General features: G+C 31.3%; 1 protein-coding gene across 5 annotated transcripts in view; it reads left to right on the forward strand.

Moving 5' to 3' along the window:
- Positions 1-17,133, forward strand: part of LOC129944167 (choline transporter-like 2) — a 61,192-nt gene that overhangs the window by 33,980 nt on the left and 10,079 nt on the right. For 3 of the 5 annotated variants that reach the window (XM_056053401.1, XM_056053400.1, XM_056053399.1), the window contains exons 3-4: positions 11,193-11,315; positions 11,451-11,807. In XM_056053401.1, coding sequence (XP_055909376.1) covers positions 11,193-11,315; positions 11,451-11,807 — 480 coding nt within the window. Of the gene's footprint in view, positions 1-10,734; positions 11,080-11,192; positions 11,316-11,450; positions 11,808-17,133 lie in introns of those variants that run through there. The other 2 variants (XM_056053402.1, XM_056053398.1) reach the window with 2 other exon arrangements.

Here is a 17,133-nt window from a genome sequence, read left to right on the forward strand (position 1 = left end):
TATTTAAATGCCATTTTATAAATCGAAAAATTCTTGATTTTTCTATTTTTTTTTTTTTTTTTTGAAAATCGTTAGAGCGGTTTTTTTTAAATTAATTTTTTATATATAAATTTTTATAATTTTGTTCCAAAAATATTTTTGGTATGCAGTTGTTTAGTGATTGAATTTCGTAAAAAAATGTTGATCCGTTTTTGAGATATAGAATTTAAAAAAATAAAAATTCAATATTTTTTTAAAAATCAAAAAAAATACAAAATTGTACTTTTAATAATCAAATATTGTTAAGGCAATATAAGAGCTTATTCAAAAAAAATTATTGAAATCAGTTAATAAGTGGCTGAGAAAATTAAAAAAAAAAAAAAAAAAATAACAGTTTTACAATTTTAAAGAAATCTAACGGTTTGTTTTTGAGAAAATTTGAAATATCGTTTTTTGACCAAAAAATTGTATGGCCTAACGCCTAACGCGAATCTGCTCAAAAGCTTAACTTACAAGTTTGAACTCAATCGACCCAATGGTTTAGGCTGTAGCGGTGTGGGCAGACAGACAAAACAGACCGGACGGAATAGCGGGACCCACTTTTTTCTACTTGTCTACCATCGTAATATCATGTTTGATTAAAATCACGATTTCGAAATTTTGCGCGAATGCAAAACTTATGCCATATATGTATGTATGTAGTTCCTATATGTCGCAAGTAAAAACTGTCAATTCGATTTTTATCAAAATTTTACCAGATGTTTGAAACGTTATTTTTCATTGCACAAAATTGTTTATAAAAATATATTTGTTTGGTATCACGTTACAATATATAATATAAAATTTAATTCAAGTTTCCAGCGTTTTTAGTTCGTGAGATATTTAGGCTTAACCAAAACGGACATCTTACTAAAAATCTTTAATTTCGACTCTAGGGACCTTGAAACGTCGAGAAATGTAAAATTTTCAATTTGACAAATCGGTGCCATAGCAATAACTTCCAATGGGAAGTTAAAAATGAAGCGTCAATGCATCCATAAATAGTGGGGGGAAACCAGATTTAACCATCAACATGTTATTTGGTGTACACTGTGTGGAAGCATGAAAATCCTTTTTAAAAAGAAGCAAAGTAATTTTTCTACCGTAAAAACCGCATTGACTTAGAAACCGCCTGGAATATTTGCAGTTTGATGAGCATGGATATATTTTTATCTTCCATACAATTTTTCCACGATAAGCTCATAGCTGACTAACATGATGCAAGCTTCTCTTTTAGGTTCAGATCCATGCTCATGTTACTACATACTCGTATATGTATACCAAAATATTTATACGATTCGACTGTTTCGATTTGTTCCCCATCAAAATACCATTTTTCGTTTCTTGAATATGTTCCTCCTCCTTTTCTGAAAACCATTACTTTTGATTTCGCTATATGTTGACTTTTAACATCCAGTCCTTGCAGTATTTTTGAAGTTGATTTATCATTCTTTGTAATCTTTCTGGCGAGTCTGCAAGAAACACCAAGTCATCTGCGTACTTAAGAACCTCAATAAGAGTACTACCAAACCTGAACCCACCGCAAAGATATTCTGAGATATCGTCGATGAACACCACAAATGCTAATGGGCTAAAGTTGCAGCCATGTTTAACACCTGTAAAAGTTTCAAACAAGTTTGAAAGTTGCTTTCCGTCCCAAACTGCTGATGATGTCGTCTCGTACAGCTTTTTAATCAGTCTTCCAAATTTCCGTGATACATCAATATTGTAAAGTTTATGGAGAAGTGCGCTTCTGTGCACTGTATCAAAGGCGGCTTTAAGGTCAACGTAGAACGCGTATATTTTTGTCTTAGTCCTGATAAAGTTCTGTGCAACGGTGGTAAGGATAAAGATTTGATCTATTGTTGAGTAGTTCTCCCGAAACCCAGCCTAAAATTCACTAAGTATGTTATTTTGAGAAATCCACACTTGAAAACGCTGCGCCAAAACAACCATTAGTATATTCAATGCAGAATTTAAAAATGATATTCCTCTATAATTTTTTTCTTGGTTGGAACCGCCTTTCTTGATTGAAATTGGTTGATTAGTTCTTGAGAAAACTTAAATACAAAATAACGGTTCTATTTTCTTTTGAGCAACATAAAAATATTGTTTTATTTTGAAAGAAGCCAAATTAAGAAAAACAATTTCAGCGAAAATTAAAAAAATATCTGTTGATTTGTTTTTGATAAAATTCGAATTTACGATTTTTGTCAAAAAAAATGATTGTCTTTAAAAAATGAGAAAAAACAACGTTCGTGAATTGGTTCAAAACCTTAAATTTCCTCATTTCCAAATTTGAAGTCAATCGACCCAATTGTTTGGACTATAGGGCCAAGACAGACAGACAGACAGACGGAATCGGCGGACCCACATTTTTTCAATTCTCAACTATCGTAATGTCATGTTTGATTAAAATCTCCAATATAACTTGCCGTCGCGGTCGCAGGTAAAAAGCGACTTAGATATCTTCACTTTCACTCTCAATTCTGCTGTTCTATTATCGTAAGCAAAATAAATCTGATAAGAAGCTTTTTCAGATATCAATACAAGCAAATAATAATAAATAAATATGTTTTAAGACGAGCAACACAGGTACATACATACATACATACTTTAATTTGTATGCAAGCATTTTTGCAAAATTAAGTTTTTGTGTGGTAAAAGGTTTTGGAAGGGTAGCTACAGTTTTATCGCTGAGCATATTTTAGTTCTTATTCTTAACGAACTAAAGACATTTAAAGGAATAATAAAATTTTCCCAAGGCACTTAAAATAGGTATGTACATATATTTGTTTTAAAGTTTTTGTCCGAACCATTGTGTTTGAACTTCAAAATACATCGATAGACAGCTACAATTAACATCTTTCATTAGCGCAATTCACATTAAGCGACAAAGCTATCTGACGGTATATTTATCGTGCAACCCGAAGACTCACAGGCAAAAACAATAATTATTGTATGTATGCGAAGAAGAATTAATACGTCCCACTTCTACCATTTGTTTGAATCATAATATCTTATCTTTGATGTTAAAAAAGATATAAACAACACAAATAAAATAAAATGAAACAAAAACAATGCAATGCTATAGCTCCAGGTAGCAGCCTTAAACATTTTTGAGTAAGATAGGTAATGTGAAATGCTTTTATCTAAATTGTTTTAATTTTGGGTTTTTCAACCTTTCACATACATAAATATGAATATTGAAAATAAATATGTGCATCAGCTTCTATAATAACTAAGATTTCGAGATATCAATTAAATTTTAAAATTTATTTATCGTGTATACGGTCGAAAATGAACACATTTTTAGCAGTTGAGTTTTTAATTTTTAATCAGGCATTCATAATTCAGAAAGTCGACTCTTATGCCATCTGTGAAAACGGGTCTAGTTGATATTGCAGCATTTTAAAATTGATGAACACGCAATTTACTAAAGCCAAAAAGCTTATCTATAGAGATCTCTGGTAACTGTAACGTGGTACCGATTACACTGGTCGGCAAAGTTTTCTTCCAAGCAAAAATTGCACTTTTCCAATCGTTTTTGAGATATTTATTTTAAGATTTCGAAAAAAACGTATATAATACTGCTTTTTGAGCCTATCTTTATTTATCGGGTAGTTTTTTTTACCGGGTCGAAATGCTGTGTTTTAAAATACTGTAAGGTCAAAATTCTGTATGATACTGTACAACCGTATGGTTAATATTCTGTAATTCAAAATACTGTACATTTAAAACACTCAAAATGCTGTATTGTCAAAATACTGTATCTCATAATACTGTATAATACTGGAAGTTTTGACAAATCAATTAATTTGGTGCAATTGTTGATTATGATAGGGACAATTCATGTACAAATGTGAGAGAGATGCAAATAACTAAGAACAATAAAATTAGAAAGAGAAAATAAAAATAAGATACCATTTATATTATTTTTGTTTTTATTATTTCACAGACTTATGAATTATCATAGGTACATATGTTATTGTTTAATAGAAAATTATGCGAATGAAAAATTATTATGACGTTTTCTTAAAAAAAGTATTCTGTTTTCAAAATGCTGTAAATAAAGCTAAAAAAATAAAAATAGTTTTGATAAAGTAAAAAAGTGCCACCTTACTCAGCTAGTCAACGAGCCCACCCGAATATCGGACGTTGAAGGTCGAGCAGAAAACACTCTTGACTTGTTTCTTACCTCTGACCTTATAAGTACACTGTTAGTGTTCTATCTCCTCTAGGCACATCTGAACATTGTGTTGCATCAGAAAATTTCTCGTGTCAAAACTGTACAGTTAAAGAAAGAGCTCCTAAGAGAACCGTTTGGCAATACGAGAAAGTCAACTAGGATGGTCTCAATAATTACTTCAGGATCTTTAACTGGTCACTATGCTTCCGTGATAGTGACGTTGACGCCAGCGCTGACATGATCACAAGTTTAATTCTCCTGTTAATGAGAACTTTTAAGGAAAACGCATGGTTTGATGCGAGCTGTAAAGATGTTATCAGGCCCAAAGAGGTAAGTTTCCGTTGCTATAAAGCCAACCGTACTGAGGAAAGCCGGAAAATGTTCAAACAAGCCAGGAAGGCCTGCAACGCCCGTATTCGACGGACCAAATTTTTACATGACCAAAAGTTACGGCAAAAAATACTGCAATGTCCCTAAGGCAGTAAAAATTGATGGTCATTTGTAAAAAACATGAAAAATTATTCATCTTCTTCGGTTCCTACGCTCGTTGTCAATGACACTCCTTTTGTTAGTTCTTTAGAGAAAGCTAATCTCTATGTTAGGCAGTTCGCCGCCAATTCTACGCTGCCAGTGAGTGTTATGACTCCGCCTGTACTCGAGCGAGTTAGTATTTCTATGGGACCAATCTTTTTTCGCACTCGTACTGTGGCAAGAGACCTAAGAGATCTAAACACACATAAATCCTTTGGTCCGGATGGTATTCCCGCTATTGTTCTGAAGAGGTGTTCTTCAACGCTGGAAAAACCACTGCGTTAGCTTTTTCATCTGTCCTACTCCTCAGGTCTCGTTCCGAGCGGATGGAAAACTGGATTTGTCCAGCCTATTCCCAAGAAAGGCGAATCTTCCTCACCCTCTAATAATCGACCGATTGCACTTACGTCCCTCTCTCTTATCGAAAATGCGTGCTTTCGGTTTTCATGAATCCCTGCTTCATTGGATTAGTAATTACCTTTCGGATCGTTCAATACAAGTAGTATTGGATGGATTCAAGTCTGAAAACCATAAAATAAATACTGGTGTGCCCCAGGGCTCTGTTTTATCTCCAACACTCTTTCTCATTTTTATTAATGTTCTCCTGTCTGCAACATCTAATCCAATACATTGTCTACCAGACTTACATACGTCCAAAGCTTGAGTATAACTCCCATCTCTGGGCTGGTGCTCCTGCAACTTACATAAGCCTCTTGGACAGTATTGAACGTAGAGCATTTAAATTGATAGATGATAATATCATTATAAGTTCATTTACTTCGCTTAAACATCGTCATAAGGTCTCTTGTCTGAACCTTTTTTACCGTTATTATGCTCTAGTGTAATAGCCAGTTGCATTTCTCCCCTTAAACAGTTCAACCGTAATACTCGCGCTTCTAGGAATGCTCATCAGTATACCCTCGAGCCTAACTTCGGCCGTACTGTTAAATACAGGGATTCGTTCTTTAGCCGTACTACGCGAATGTGGAATGCCTTACCACACTCTGTCTTTCCTAGTCATTGCAATATTCAGGAATTCAAAACCAATGTGCACCGACATCTCCTTTTAAACCCTCTCTCCTCTTCCTAGTGCTCACACTGTGCCTCTGCATAATAAGGTGTGTTTATTATTAAAAAAAAATGGTTTTCAACAGAAAAAGAAAGGCAAAGTAAAGTATGTCTTGCTCTTGAAACGAATCTGTTGTCTATACCTGCGGTTCCCAGTCTTTTTTAGTCGCGGAGCACTTTTTACGTGAGAAATTTCACGCGGAGCACTTCGTTGCGCATATGCAATTTTTCGCAGTTACGTGTAGCAAATTAAATAACTGTTTTTCCAAATTTCGTTTATTGTATTGAATTCAGGAAACTGTTTCTACAACGAAAAACTCAAGAACAATTTTAACTTAACTTAGTAAGAAATTACATAATTATATAATATATGCATTATAATTATATGGAGTTTCTTTTTAGTGGGAATAATCTGCCTGCTTATTTTTACATATCTGGCTGAATTTGGAACAACTGCAACCGTATATCAGGTTCTTCATCGAATTCGCTTGTATGTAGATTCAATCCAAAACTGGATTTTATGCTTAAATGCTTGTATTTTGTCACTAGCATCGAAAACAGATATTGCTTTTGCCTGCAGTGATACACCAAAATCATTTTTTTTTAAATATTTCTGACAGATATGCCAATTTCAATAACCAACGTTCATTACACAACAGTAAGTTCTAACTTCAGCTCTTATTTCGAAAAGCCACGTCGGTGTTTTTCCGCGAGAAAGCCACCTTACTTCTGCGTGAAGAAGTAAAGACGTATGTAGACTAACTATGTCATCACACAATACTTTAAAAAGGCTTGTATCTTTTAGACGTGTTTTAACAAAGTTAATTTTTTTCACGCTTTCGCCTAACACCTCTTTAAGGGTGACCGGAATTTTTGTCCACTGCGAGGGAATGGCGGAACGGTGTCAACTAATTTGTTGGCCTTGTCACCCAATAAACATTCATCAATGTCTTAAACACATGGCTTTATTAAGTTTCCAGTAATGGTATGGGCTTCACAAGTTCGTGTTAGCCGGAAACTTACCAAATAGGACGCCATCAACGCATTTTCGTTCATTGTCTTTGAGTGATAAGTAATAATGGTTAGAGATTTAGTTCAATACACATATTTTCTTTTGAAGAAATCAGTCGGTTTGCTTTTGCAATCTGAATGAATCCCTTCAAAGTGACGTTTTATTTTTGCTGGAAACATTGCACTGTTCGGCAACACTTTGGCGCAAATTACGCAAACCATCAAGCTTAAAACCTTCAGAACTAAAATAAGTTTATGGAAAACCGAAATTGAACAAACAAAATAAATGCTTAGAGAGCAGAAGTTATTAACCGGGGATTATACTATTTTACGTAAATTATGATTTTAGTTGGACATACCCGTCAGTTGGTGATTCTTCGGCAGCTTCGAATGCTTTTTCCGAGCATTCACTTGATTTTTTCCAATATCCAGACTTAAGCCAGCGATCCAGTCGAAAATTGTATGTATAAAACAAAATAAAGTAAAACTCACCCACTTAAAGCGGGCCTACTATGGCTGCCGTTACCCGCTGGTTTTTTAAAAATATGAATTTCAAATTCGACTGCTGCGATCAAAATTACATGAAGCCCAACATTAACTAGTTACTAGTCCGTCTTGATTTTTTTTTTCCAAATATTTTCGCGGAACACTTTGGGAAACCCAGGTCTCGACAATTCTGTTATATTGAGTTTTTGAATTATATTAGGAAATATAAAAATAATGTTGAAAACGGGTATTTTTAAAAACTGAGCAAATAGGTAATATTAAAGTTTATTTTCGAAACAAGTATTAAAAATTGACTGCAAAACGTATCTTCCAAAATTAGAAAAACATTAAATTCAAGGTTTGCTGAAAACTTCATATAGAGTTAAATAAAGACTCATGATATGAAGTCTATGGATTCTGTGTTGTTTCATGTGAAGGTTTTCAGGTAAGCGCTTTTTATTTGTTGAAGAAATTTTAAATTAAAAATGATGCTGGGATTTGTCTCACTTAAAAGCTTGTCTATATGTACTTGTATCAATTTTTACCAAATTTGCGTACTATTTTTTGTAGATTTTATTTTTTATGAAAAAACGGACTGTTGGATTTTTATATAAAAATTACTGAATATCGAAAACAATATTTTCTGTGAGATAAAATAAGTTTGAAGCCAATATTTTTAATTTTTGAAAAGCTATTTGAGTCGAAAGTAAATTTTTACCAAGTTTTAGTATTGTTTTTTTTTAGAGTTTTAGTTTTTGTAAAAAAACTTTCAATTCGATTTTTTTCAAAATATTCTTTAAAAGATAAAACTAGCTCTAAGCTATAATCTCAATTTTTTGAAAAGATATTGGAGTGGAAAATCAATTTTTACCAATTTTTATTAATTTTTTTGTTTAGGTTTTTATTTTTTGTAAAAAAAAACTGTCGATTTGTTGACAGCAATATTTTTTAAAAGATAAAAGTAGTTTAAAGCCAATATTTCAAATTTTTGAAAAGGTATTTGAGTCGAAAATCAATTTTTACCAACTTTTGTTAAGTTTTGTTTACTAGGTTTTTATTTTTTTGTACAAAAATAGTCAATTCGATTTTTTTCAAAATTTTACTGAATGTTAACAACAATATTTTTTGAAAGATAAAAGTAGTTTAAAGCCAATATCTACAATTTTTGAAAAGATATTTGAATCGAAAATCAATTTATCAATTACATATTTTTTTAGGTTTTTATTTTTTTGTTAAAAAAATGTCAATTTGATTTTTCTCAAAATTTGTTCTAATGTTGAAAACAATATTTCTTATAAGTAAAAATTAGTAAGAAGGTATTATCTCAAATTTTTGAAAAGATATTTGAGTAAAAAATCATTTTTTACCAACTTTTGTTAATTTTTTTTCGGTTTTTAATATTTTGTAAAAAAACTGTCTATTCGTTTTTTTTTTCAAAATTTTACTGAATGTTGACAACAATAACTTTTGAAAAATAAAAGTAAATTAAAGCCAATATCTCAAAGTTTTGAAAAGATATTTGAGTCGAAAATCAATGTTTACCAACTTTTTTTTAGGTTTTTATTTTTTGTAAAAAAACCGTCAATTCGATTTTTCTGAACATTTTTCGAAATGTTGAAAACAATATTTCTAGTAAGATAAAATAAGTTTGAAGCCTAAATTTCAAGTTTTGAAAAGATATTTGAGTCGAAAATCAATTTTTACCAACTTTTATACATATTTTTTAAGGTTTTTATTTTTTTGTTAAAAAACTGTCAATTTGATTTTTCTCAAAATTTGTTCTAATGTTGAAAACAATATTTCTTATAAGTAAACATTAGTAAGAAGGTATTATCTCAAATTTTTGAAAAGATATTTGAGTAAAAATCATTTTTTACCAACTTTTGTTAATTTTTTTTCGGTTTTTAATTGTTTGTAAAAAAACTGTCTATTCGATTTTTTCAAAATTTTACTGAATGTTGACAACAATAACTTTTGAAAAATAAAAGTAAATTAAAGCCAATATCTCAAAGTTTTGAAAAGATATTTGAGTCGAAAATAAATTTTTACCAACTTTTATTAACTTTTTTTTAGGTTTTTTATTTTTTTGTTAAAAAACTGTCAATTCGATTTTTCTCAAAATTTATTCTAATGTTGAAAACAATATTTCTTATAAGATAAGATAAGTTTGAATTTCAAGTTTTTGAAAAGATATTTAAATCGATATTCAATTTTTACGAACTTTGAGTAATGTTTTTTTTAGATTTTTATTTTTTATTTAAAAAAACTGTCAATACGATTTTTCTCAAAATTTTATCAGATGTCAAAAACATTATTCTTCGTTGCACAAAATTGTTTTGGAGATAAAATCACACTTTAGTCGTAAAATTTTGGAGGTGACCAATTTTTTTTCAGTTTGTTTGATTTATAAGAAAACCGTTAAATGGATTTTTTTTTTAAATATATTTCATTGATATCACGTTACAACAAATTATATAAAATTTAATTCAAGTCTCTAGCGTTTTTGGTTCGTAAGATATTTAGGGTTAACCAAAATTGTCACCTTTTTTTTCAAACTGCTATGGTAAAAAAACCACCCACGCAATTTTCTTGAGAGACCTTTCTTCATCTTTCTGCCTTATTATCAGTATCACAAAATTTATTTGATAATCGATATCTCTTCTGGTTCTTGAGCTACGGACGTACGGACGTACGAACGTACGTCCACACGCACGCACAGACATCTGTCTAAAAATCTTTTATTTCGACTCTAGGGACCTTGAAACGTCAAGAAATGTCAAAATTTTCAATTTGACAAATCGGACCCATTACAATACCTTCCTATGGGAAGTTAAAAAGGCTTCAAAATTAAGAAGAAATTGATATTAAAGTGGTCACGCTTTTATTCTTATTTTAAAATTAAATTGTATAAACATATTTTGAATTGCTCTGCGTTCGAAACTATATACATTATTCCAATTAAAATATTGTTTCTGATGAATGTTGACTATGACTATTTAGCCATTGGCTTTAGACTGCTACACTACTATACTTTTCTTTTATTAGACCAAAGTTTTGAGTTTAATTGACAAAAGATATGATCACCTATTGTTAGTCCGATCGCATGACATGATCGCACAATTTAGAAACCCAAGTTACACGCAAACATTATATAAATAATTTGTCAATAAAAATACAGTTTTAAAGGTATTATTGCACTCAAATAATGTTCCTATTTGACTATAAATCATTTATCACGAACGATAAAAATGACAATTCTAAAAACCAAGACTGTGCATTTTATAGTGTGCGTAGTGTTCTTTTCTGTTTCCACAATAAACAAAAACAAGAATCACTCACTTTCTGAGTAAACTACACACAAACATATAACTTATAACTTATCAAAAAAACGCTGTCTTCCACTGCTAAGGCATAAGGCAAGAAAGCTTGAGCTAAACATTCTTAATTAGATTAGAATCTTATGTCAGCCGTAGCCCGTAGTGTGCGCACGTCATCTACGTACATATGTTTAACAATAAAAATAATTTTCTATGCTAAGCAACAATAATTCAGACTCAGCTACTTTAATTTTTATTCACTCTTCATTCACTGGAGTAAGCTTCGCTCTTCGCCCTTCAATTTCGGAGTTTGTTTTCATAAAAAATGAATTGCAATTATTAGAAAAATTATTAACAAAAATAGCACAATGCCTGGTTGTTGTTGTAGTGAATCCGACGACGAAAGTAGGGCTGTAGAAAATAGTGAATACTCTGAACAAATAACATTATTAAAATACGGTAATGCAATAAAAAAAAACTAAACAAATAAAACTAAATTTCTTGTGAAACTGTTGCTGAGTCATAAATGGAAGTTTAATTGTTTTTTTTTTTAATTATTTATTTTTATAAAGGTGAACGTTTGCAATATGATCGGAAATTTAAGGGACCGCTCTCGAAACGATCGTGCACTGATGTGTTCTGTTTACTAATTTTTGTCATCTTCCTGGCAGCTTGGGGCTACATTGGTCATTACGGTGAGTATTAGCATTTAATTGAAATTTCCACATTAAGGCCTAATAGACTATTGGAGAAGCCGAATATCAAATTGATTAACAGTCTCTAACTTCACTCAAATTTGTATTCATAATAAATTAATTTTAATGTTCTAGCTGTTCGAAATGGTGATTTGAATAAATTACTCGTTCCGACGGATTCGTTTAATAGAAAATGCGGGGTTGATGCTGCTGTAAAAGACAAAAAATATTTGTTTTTCTTCAACTTGGAGAAATGTATCGATCCATTAGTGCCAATTACTGGTTGTCCAACACCTCAAGTCTGTGTGTCGCAATGTCCCACGGAGACTTTTGTTTGGGATAATGTTAAAAATAAACTGAGTGTGGATGATCTCAAGCAAAAGCTTATATGCCAGACGGACGCCTATAAGAGTAGTATTAACTCAATAGATGATGCCGAAAAAGCTATATTGTCAAACCGGTGTGCCCGTTGGTATGTCAAAAGCAAGCCATGTAAGTTTTATTATTCTTTTTCTTAAAACTTTGTTGTTGGATGGGATTTTGTTATGTTTTTGTTTTTTACCGCATGATCAGTGTTGTTGTGTTGAATTGTTTTTTTTTTTTTGATTTTTTCATTGGTTTAGGTTAAGATTTTTGGTATAAATAAGTCGACAGTTTATTAAAAAAAATATAATTGAAATAAAATGTATAAATATTGTCCACACATGAACATAGGTATTGTAAATTATATTTATCTCCAAATTTATCCTATCTGTTGCGAAAAACTATTATTTGGTGAACTAGGTTATACAAGGTCCCGTAAGTAAAGGTTCAAACTGTGAATGATGAAGGGTCATCCTTAAGGTTTTCGAGTAACGGTTGATTAAATCTTTAGTCGGTTTAATACTCACCATGTATTTTAAAACAAGAACCAGTGTTGTGTGATTTGGAGTGTATTCATAAACGTCAGCCTAACTAAGAACTGCGTTATCTACATTCATAAAGTCAGATTTTCGATCGAACTACCTAGTCGAACTGCAGTACCTACCGTTCATAAATTTAAGACTGTCGTCAGCGTCGGACAGATTGTGCAGCTGAATTTGTTTGGCTGCAGAAATAGCGGGAATTGTTAAAATTACAACAACATGAAAGACGAAGCGGCACTGACTCGTAAAGAATGAAAGTAATGGCAAATATTTTGTTAATTTTTTGATAAAAATAGTTTAAATTTTTGTTTTTAAAGGAATGATGAAAGTACTGTGTGGACAACTAACCACATTAAACTTTAAATTACAAAGCCATAGTTGCAAGATATTTGTGCTAATTATAATTTTCTTTTCCGGTAAGCAAATCAAAAATCAAGTTCAACAAGATTTGTTTGGCAACCCTTTTTTTGACGTTTATGAACTCTGTTTACATACAAATTGGACTAAGTCAGACCTTTTTGTTTACTACAGACATTCTGGATTGGGAGTGCGTTCACAAATGCATCAGAAAAGAAATGCGATTGTACTAGTGAAGATTTTCTTCGTTTATGAATACACCCTTGATATTTAATAAGGCTTTTTTAAAGTCAGTGGGAATTGCCAATAATAAATCGCTAGACACACGTTTAGGTATCGTTGAGTTAAACTTTAACAGCGAGTTAATGTTCGTGTATATTAACCAAAATAAACACGTCTTTTACTAATAAGACTTCTATTACAATATTTACTTCATTCTGTGTCAAGAAGACAGCATTAAACTGACATAAGAAAAATTTACAAACATAAACAAAAATATTTGATTTAAATTAAGTTTTGAAATAAATTCGGACGATTCAATAATAAAAGATTTAAATATCTTGGAAGATATGGCCAAAGCAAGGAGGTAAAAATTATACAAAAACGAAATTGAACCATTCTCAAAATATGAGGATACAGAGTTTTATCGGCACTATAGGTAAATATTTTTTTTTCCGGCATAAACTTGAAAAATTAAAATAAAAAAAACTGCCAGATTCATTATTAATCTTTTGTGGAAGACATTGCCTCGGCTACCAACAGAGGTGGTGCAATTTCAAGTGAGCTAATTGTATTGACAGGCCTGAGATATCTTGCCGTAAGATCTTACGCATTGCAATCTGCGGTATCTTCGACAAAATCCAGAGCGAAAATTTTAGCAATTTCATAATCGATCTCAGAAGGAAGAAGGACTTAAATTGGTCCGCGCCTCCTGGTTGTAGCGGCTCTCTCGGCCCCTTACTTATTTCGGCGTCAATTCAATGCCACTTGCCTGAAACGTTGGAGCAATATTTTGCCAGGCTATAGCTTTGGCTTTTAATGACTTGCCATCATTAAGCTTTAAATCTATAACATCGGCAAGTGGTCTAGATACCAATTTGACGATCTGCTCCGTTTTAAATTTTGTTTTTCAGCCATTTCTTAAATGATGAATATTTATTAGAACATAACAATTATATATTAAAAAAAGTATTATTCGACTTGCTTTTTATAAAATATTGCCTCGAACAATCAGCAGACAACAATCACAACAAATCTCAACTCTTGTGACCCTAAAAGTATTTGTTGCGTATGCTGTCAAAATGACAGTGCAAACCATGGATTTTAATTTAATTGTCCGTTTATAGTTGTGTTTCCCAACAACAAAATTAAACTGGGCGTTAGCCCTTAACCTAACTATTAAAATATTTATTGGTATGGCAAAATATTTAAAACCCAATTAAATATTTAAGTGAGTTTTAATTTTGATTATTGGTAAGGCCCAGTGTAAAAAATTAAATTTGACCAAAAGACAATTTGTGCTATTTATTTTTTTGCAAAATATTGTCAAAAATTGAATTTTTTAAAATGTAAAACACCTACAATTGTATAGCTGGCAATAAATTTACACTTTTTTTAAGGTTTTCGATGGCTTTATTTCGAATCTTGGTTCAAAATCAATCGATAAAGTGTAGTTTTTGAGATATTTTTTTTATAATTCAAATAAAACTTTATATTTAACTTATTAAAGTAGTTTTTTTTTCAATAAAATTTGTGATCATTTTTCAAATCTACAATCCCTTATTTTAATATCCCGTTCAAATCCGTTTTCAGTATCTTATTGATTTTTTAAAAATGGTTGTAAACCTGCCCTACATAATCCTTAAATAAACGGGTGAAGTATTTATGCTGAAACAGTTCTTTACAGAAAAACTCTAAATGGAAATAATCGTACAAAGCTCCAACGAAATGTTGGAAATTAAAAATAAATGTTATGACATTGATGAAGATTTTAATGTAGGCTTCAGTCAGTTTCAGTTTCGTTTTATTTTGTAGCACAATTTTTACATTATTTTAAATTTAACAAATAATTTAAGAGATTTAGAAAAACAAAATTTGTTTACAACTTTATTTAAGGGAAAACACTACAAGAAAAAAACCCTCGGTCAGTATAGTTTAGCAAAATGTTACAGGGATACTGGACGTACAACAAGCCTAATTAGTTTATTTATGGCAATATTTGCATTTATATGCAGTAAATTTTTTGTCGTTTTGGTCCTAAAAATGGTAATAACCTATTATTGACAAACAAATATTCTACTTTAAGCATAATAAATAAGTTTTAACTTACATTTTACTAACGATCATCCGTACAAACGACCCATTACGAGAAATATTCGAAACACTTCACACTCAGGGAAGAATTGTATAAAATGAATGCGTTCACGTGAATAACAAAATACCGCGTGGTATTACCGACTTTTACGTAGATTCACTTCGAAAAGTTGAAATATTGTTAATTGAAAGTTCTAGAAAAATTTCCTCCAATGAATAGCAAAATAAGGTTGAGAGCTTAAATTGGAGTTCGGATTTGGAATCACCACTTAAATCAACTCCAGAACGAATTATTTAAAAACATAAAGGAATTACATGCAAGATTTTTCAAAACTTCATCAAATGAGGACCCATAAGAGCCCGTTCACACGATCCCGAATCGGCGGTTTTGCCGTATCGTCGATTTTACCATATAAGCAAGTGTCAATATAATTTAAATGAGTATATTCAGACAATACGGCATTTAAATGTATACTGTAAAATTACCGATTAGGTCGATTTTGTCATTCGGTTTTGTCTCTGCAAATCGTTTTCGGTCGCACAGTAAACAAACCGATTCGCAATAATGTATTTATAGACAGTGCGTTTAGACGATTCGATATGTTGACCGATACTGCGTCATTTTTCGTCTGGGCTACTGTCAAATAAGTGGATGGTCGGTGTAGGGTTGAGTACGATGTACGGTAAAATTACCGTACCGTCTGAACATTCCAACCGAAAGGCACCGAATCGAGAAAATATCCGATACGGTGAAAATATCGAATCGTGTGAACGGTCTCTAATTCATCTCAAAACTAATTAGAAAATACGAAAACTATAAGTAAGATATTAAATTTTAAACTAGAAGACAAAAGTATGTACTTTGTAAAATTATCGTACAACGTTTTTTTGAGAATTTTTATTTGTATGATAATTGTTTATTTGGGGTCGGTAAAAAGGTGGCAAAGGGCAACTGCGGAAGGATTGTTTAAACCACAGTACAGAAAACAATTTGATTTTGTTGACTAATATAAGTTTTAGCTGTAAGTTTATTTTGACATTGTTAAGTATTAATATATATGGAAAGAAAAAATCTTTCATTGGATCAGGGCCATGTTTGTGTTTTAACATCTCGACAACCGAACCCATCATATATAATTTAAAATCCTGAAATTTTTTAATGTCTTCAGTTTTCTAAAATACACTCTTGTTGCTCAGTTCATGCATACTTATACTCATGTAATAATTTATTCATTTAATTTGAAAATTGAATTGAATTTCTATTGGAAAATTCTAAAACTTTTTAATACAATATTTTATATTCAAAAATTGTGATAGCATTTTTATAACAACAGTAGATTTCAAGTCAAAAGCTTAAAAATTAACGTTATAATTTAACCACGTCAGAGAAAATAATTCTCGGTTGATTTTTCAAAAACCTTGTGACAGTTGTTTTTTTAATAGAAAAAATGCAAACATTATAGATTTTAACTCAAAAACATTGACTGTATCATAGAATTTTAGTATGGGGCCGGTTATAGCTATCAGTAAAATTTGAAACAGGAGGAATATGAAATGTTTTACTGATGAGCGCTTATGCAATCACTAAATGTACGTCATTAAATGTTGTTTTCTTCCGATCATAACATTGAGCTTAGCGCCTCAGACAATTTGTTTACTGTTGCTTTCATCAGTAAAATTTTTAATGATGTGATCGGAACAGTAAAACGAAATAAAATGTCGGGTGTATTCATAAACGCAGAAAATCTGCGTAAGTACAATCGCATTTGTTTTCTGATGCATTTGTGAACGCACTCCCAATGCAGAATGTCTGCAGTAAACAAAAAGTTCTGACTTAGTCCTATTTGTATGTAAACAGAGTTCATAAACGTCACAGAAAAATGGCTGCCAAACAAATTTTGTTGAACCTTTAAAAACAATAATTTAAATTATTTTTACCAAGAAATTAACAAACTATTCGCCATTACTTACATTAGTTACAAGTCAGTGCCGCTTCGTCCTTCTTGTGGTTGTAAAAATTATTTTAAAAATCCCGTTCTTTCTGCAGCCAAACAAATTCAGCTGCACAATCTTCCCGACGCTGGCTGATGACAGTCTGACGTTTATGAACGGTAGGTACTGCAGTTCTACTAGGTTAGTTCGATGAAAAATCTGACTTTATGAATGCGGATAACGCAGTTCTTAGTTAGGATGATGTTTATGAATACACCCTTCATCATTAAAAAAAAATTAAAATGGATTTA

Source organism: Eupeodes corollae, chromosome 2 (assembly GCF_945859685.1).
Source record: "Eupeodes corollae chromosome 2, idEupCoro1.1, whole genome shotgun sequence".
Taxonomy (NCBI): domain Eukaryota; kingdom Metazoa; phylum Arthropoda; class Insecta; order Diptera; family Syrphidae; genus Eupeodes; species Eupeodes corollae.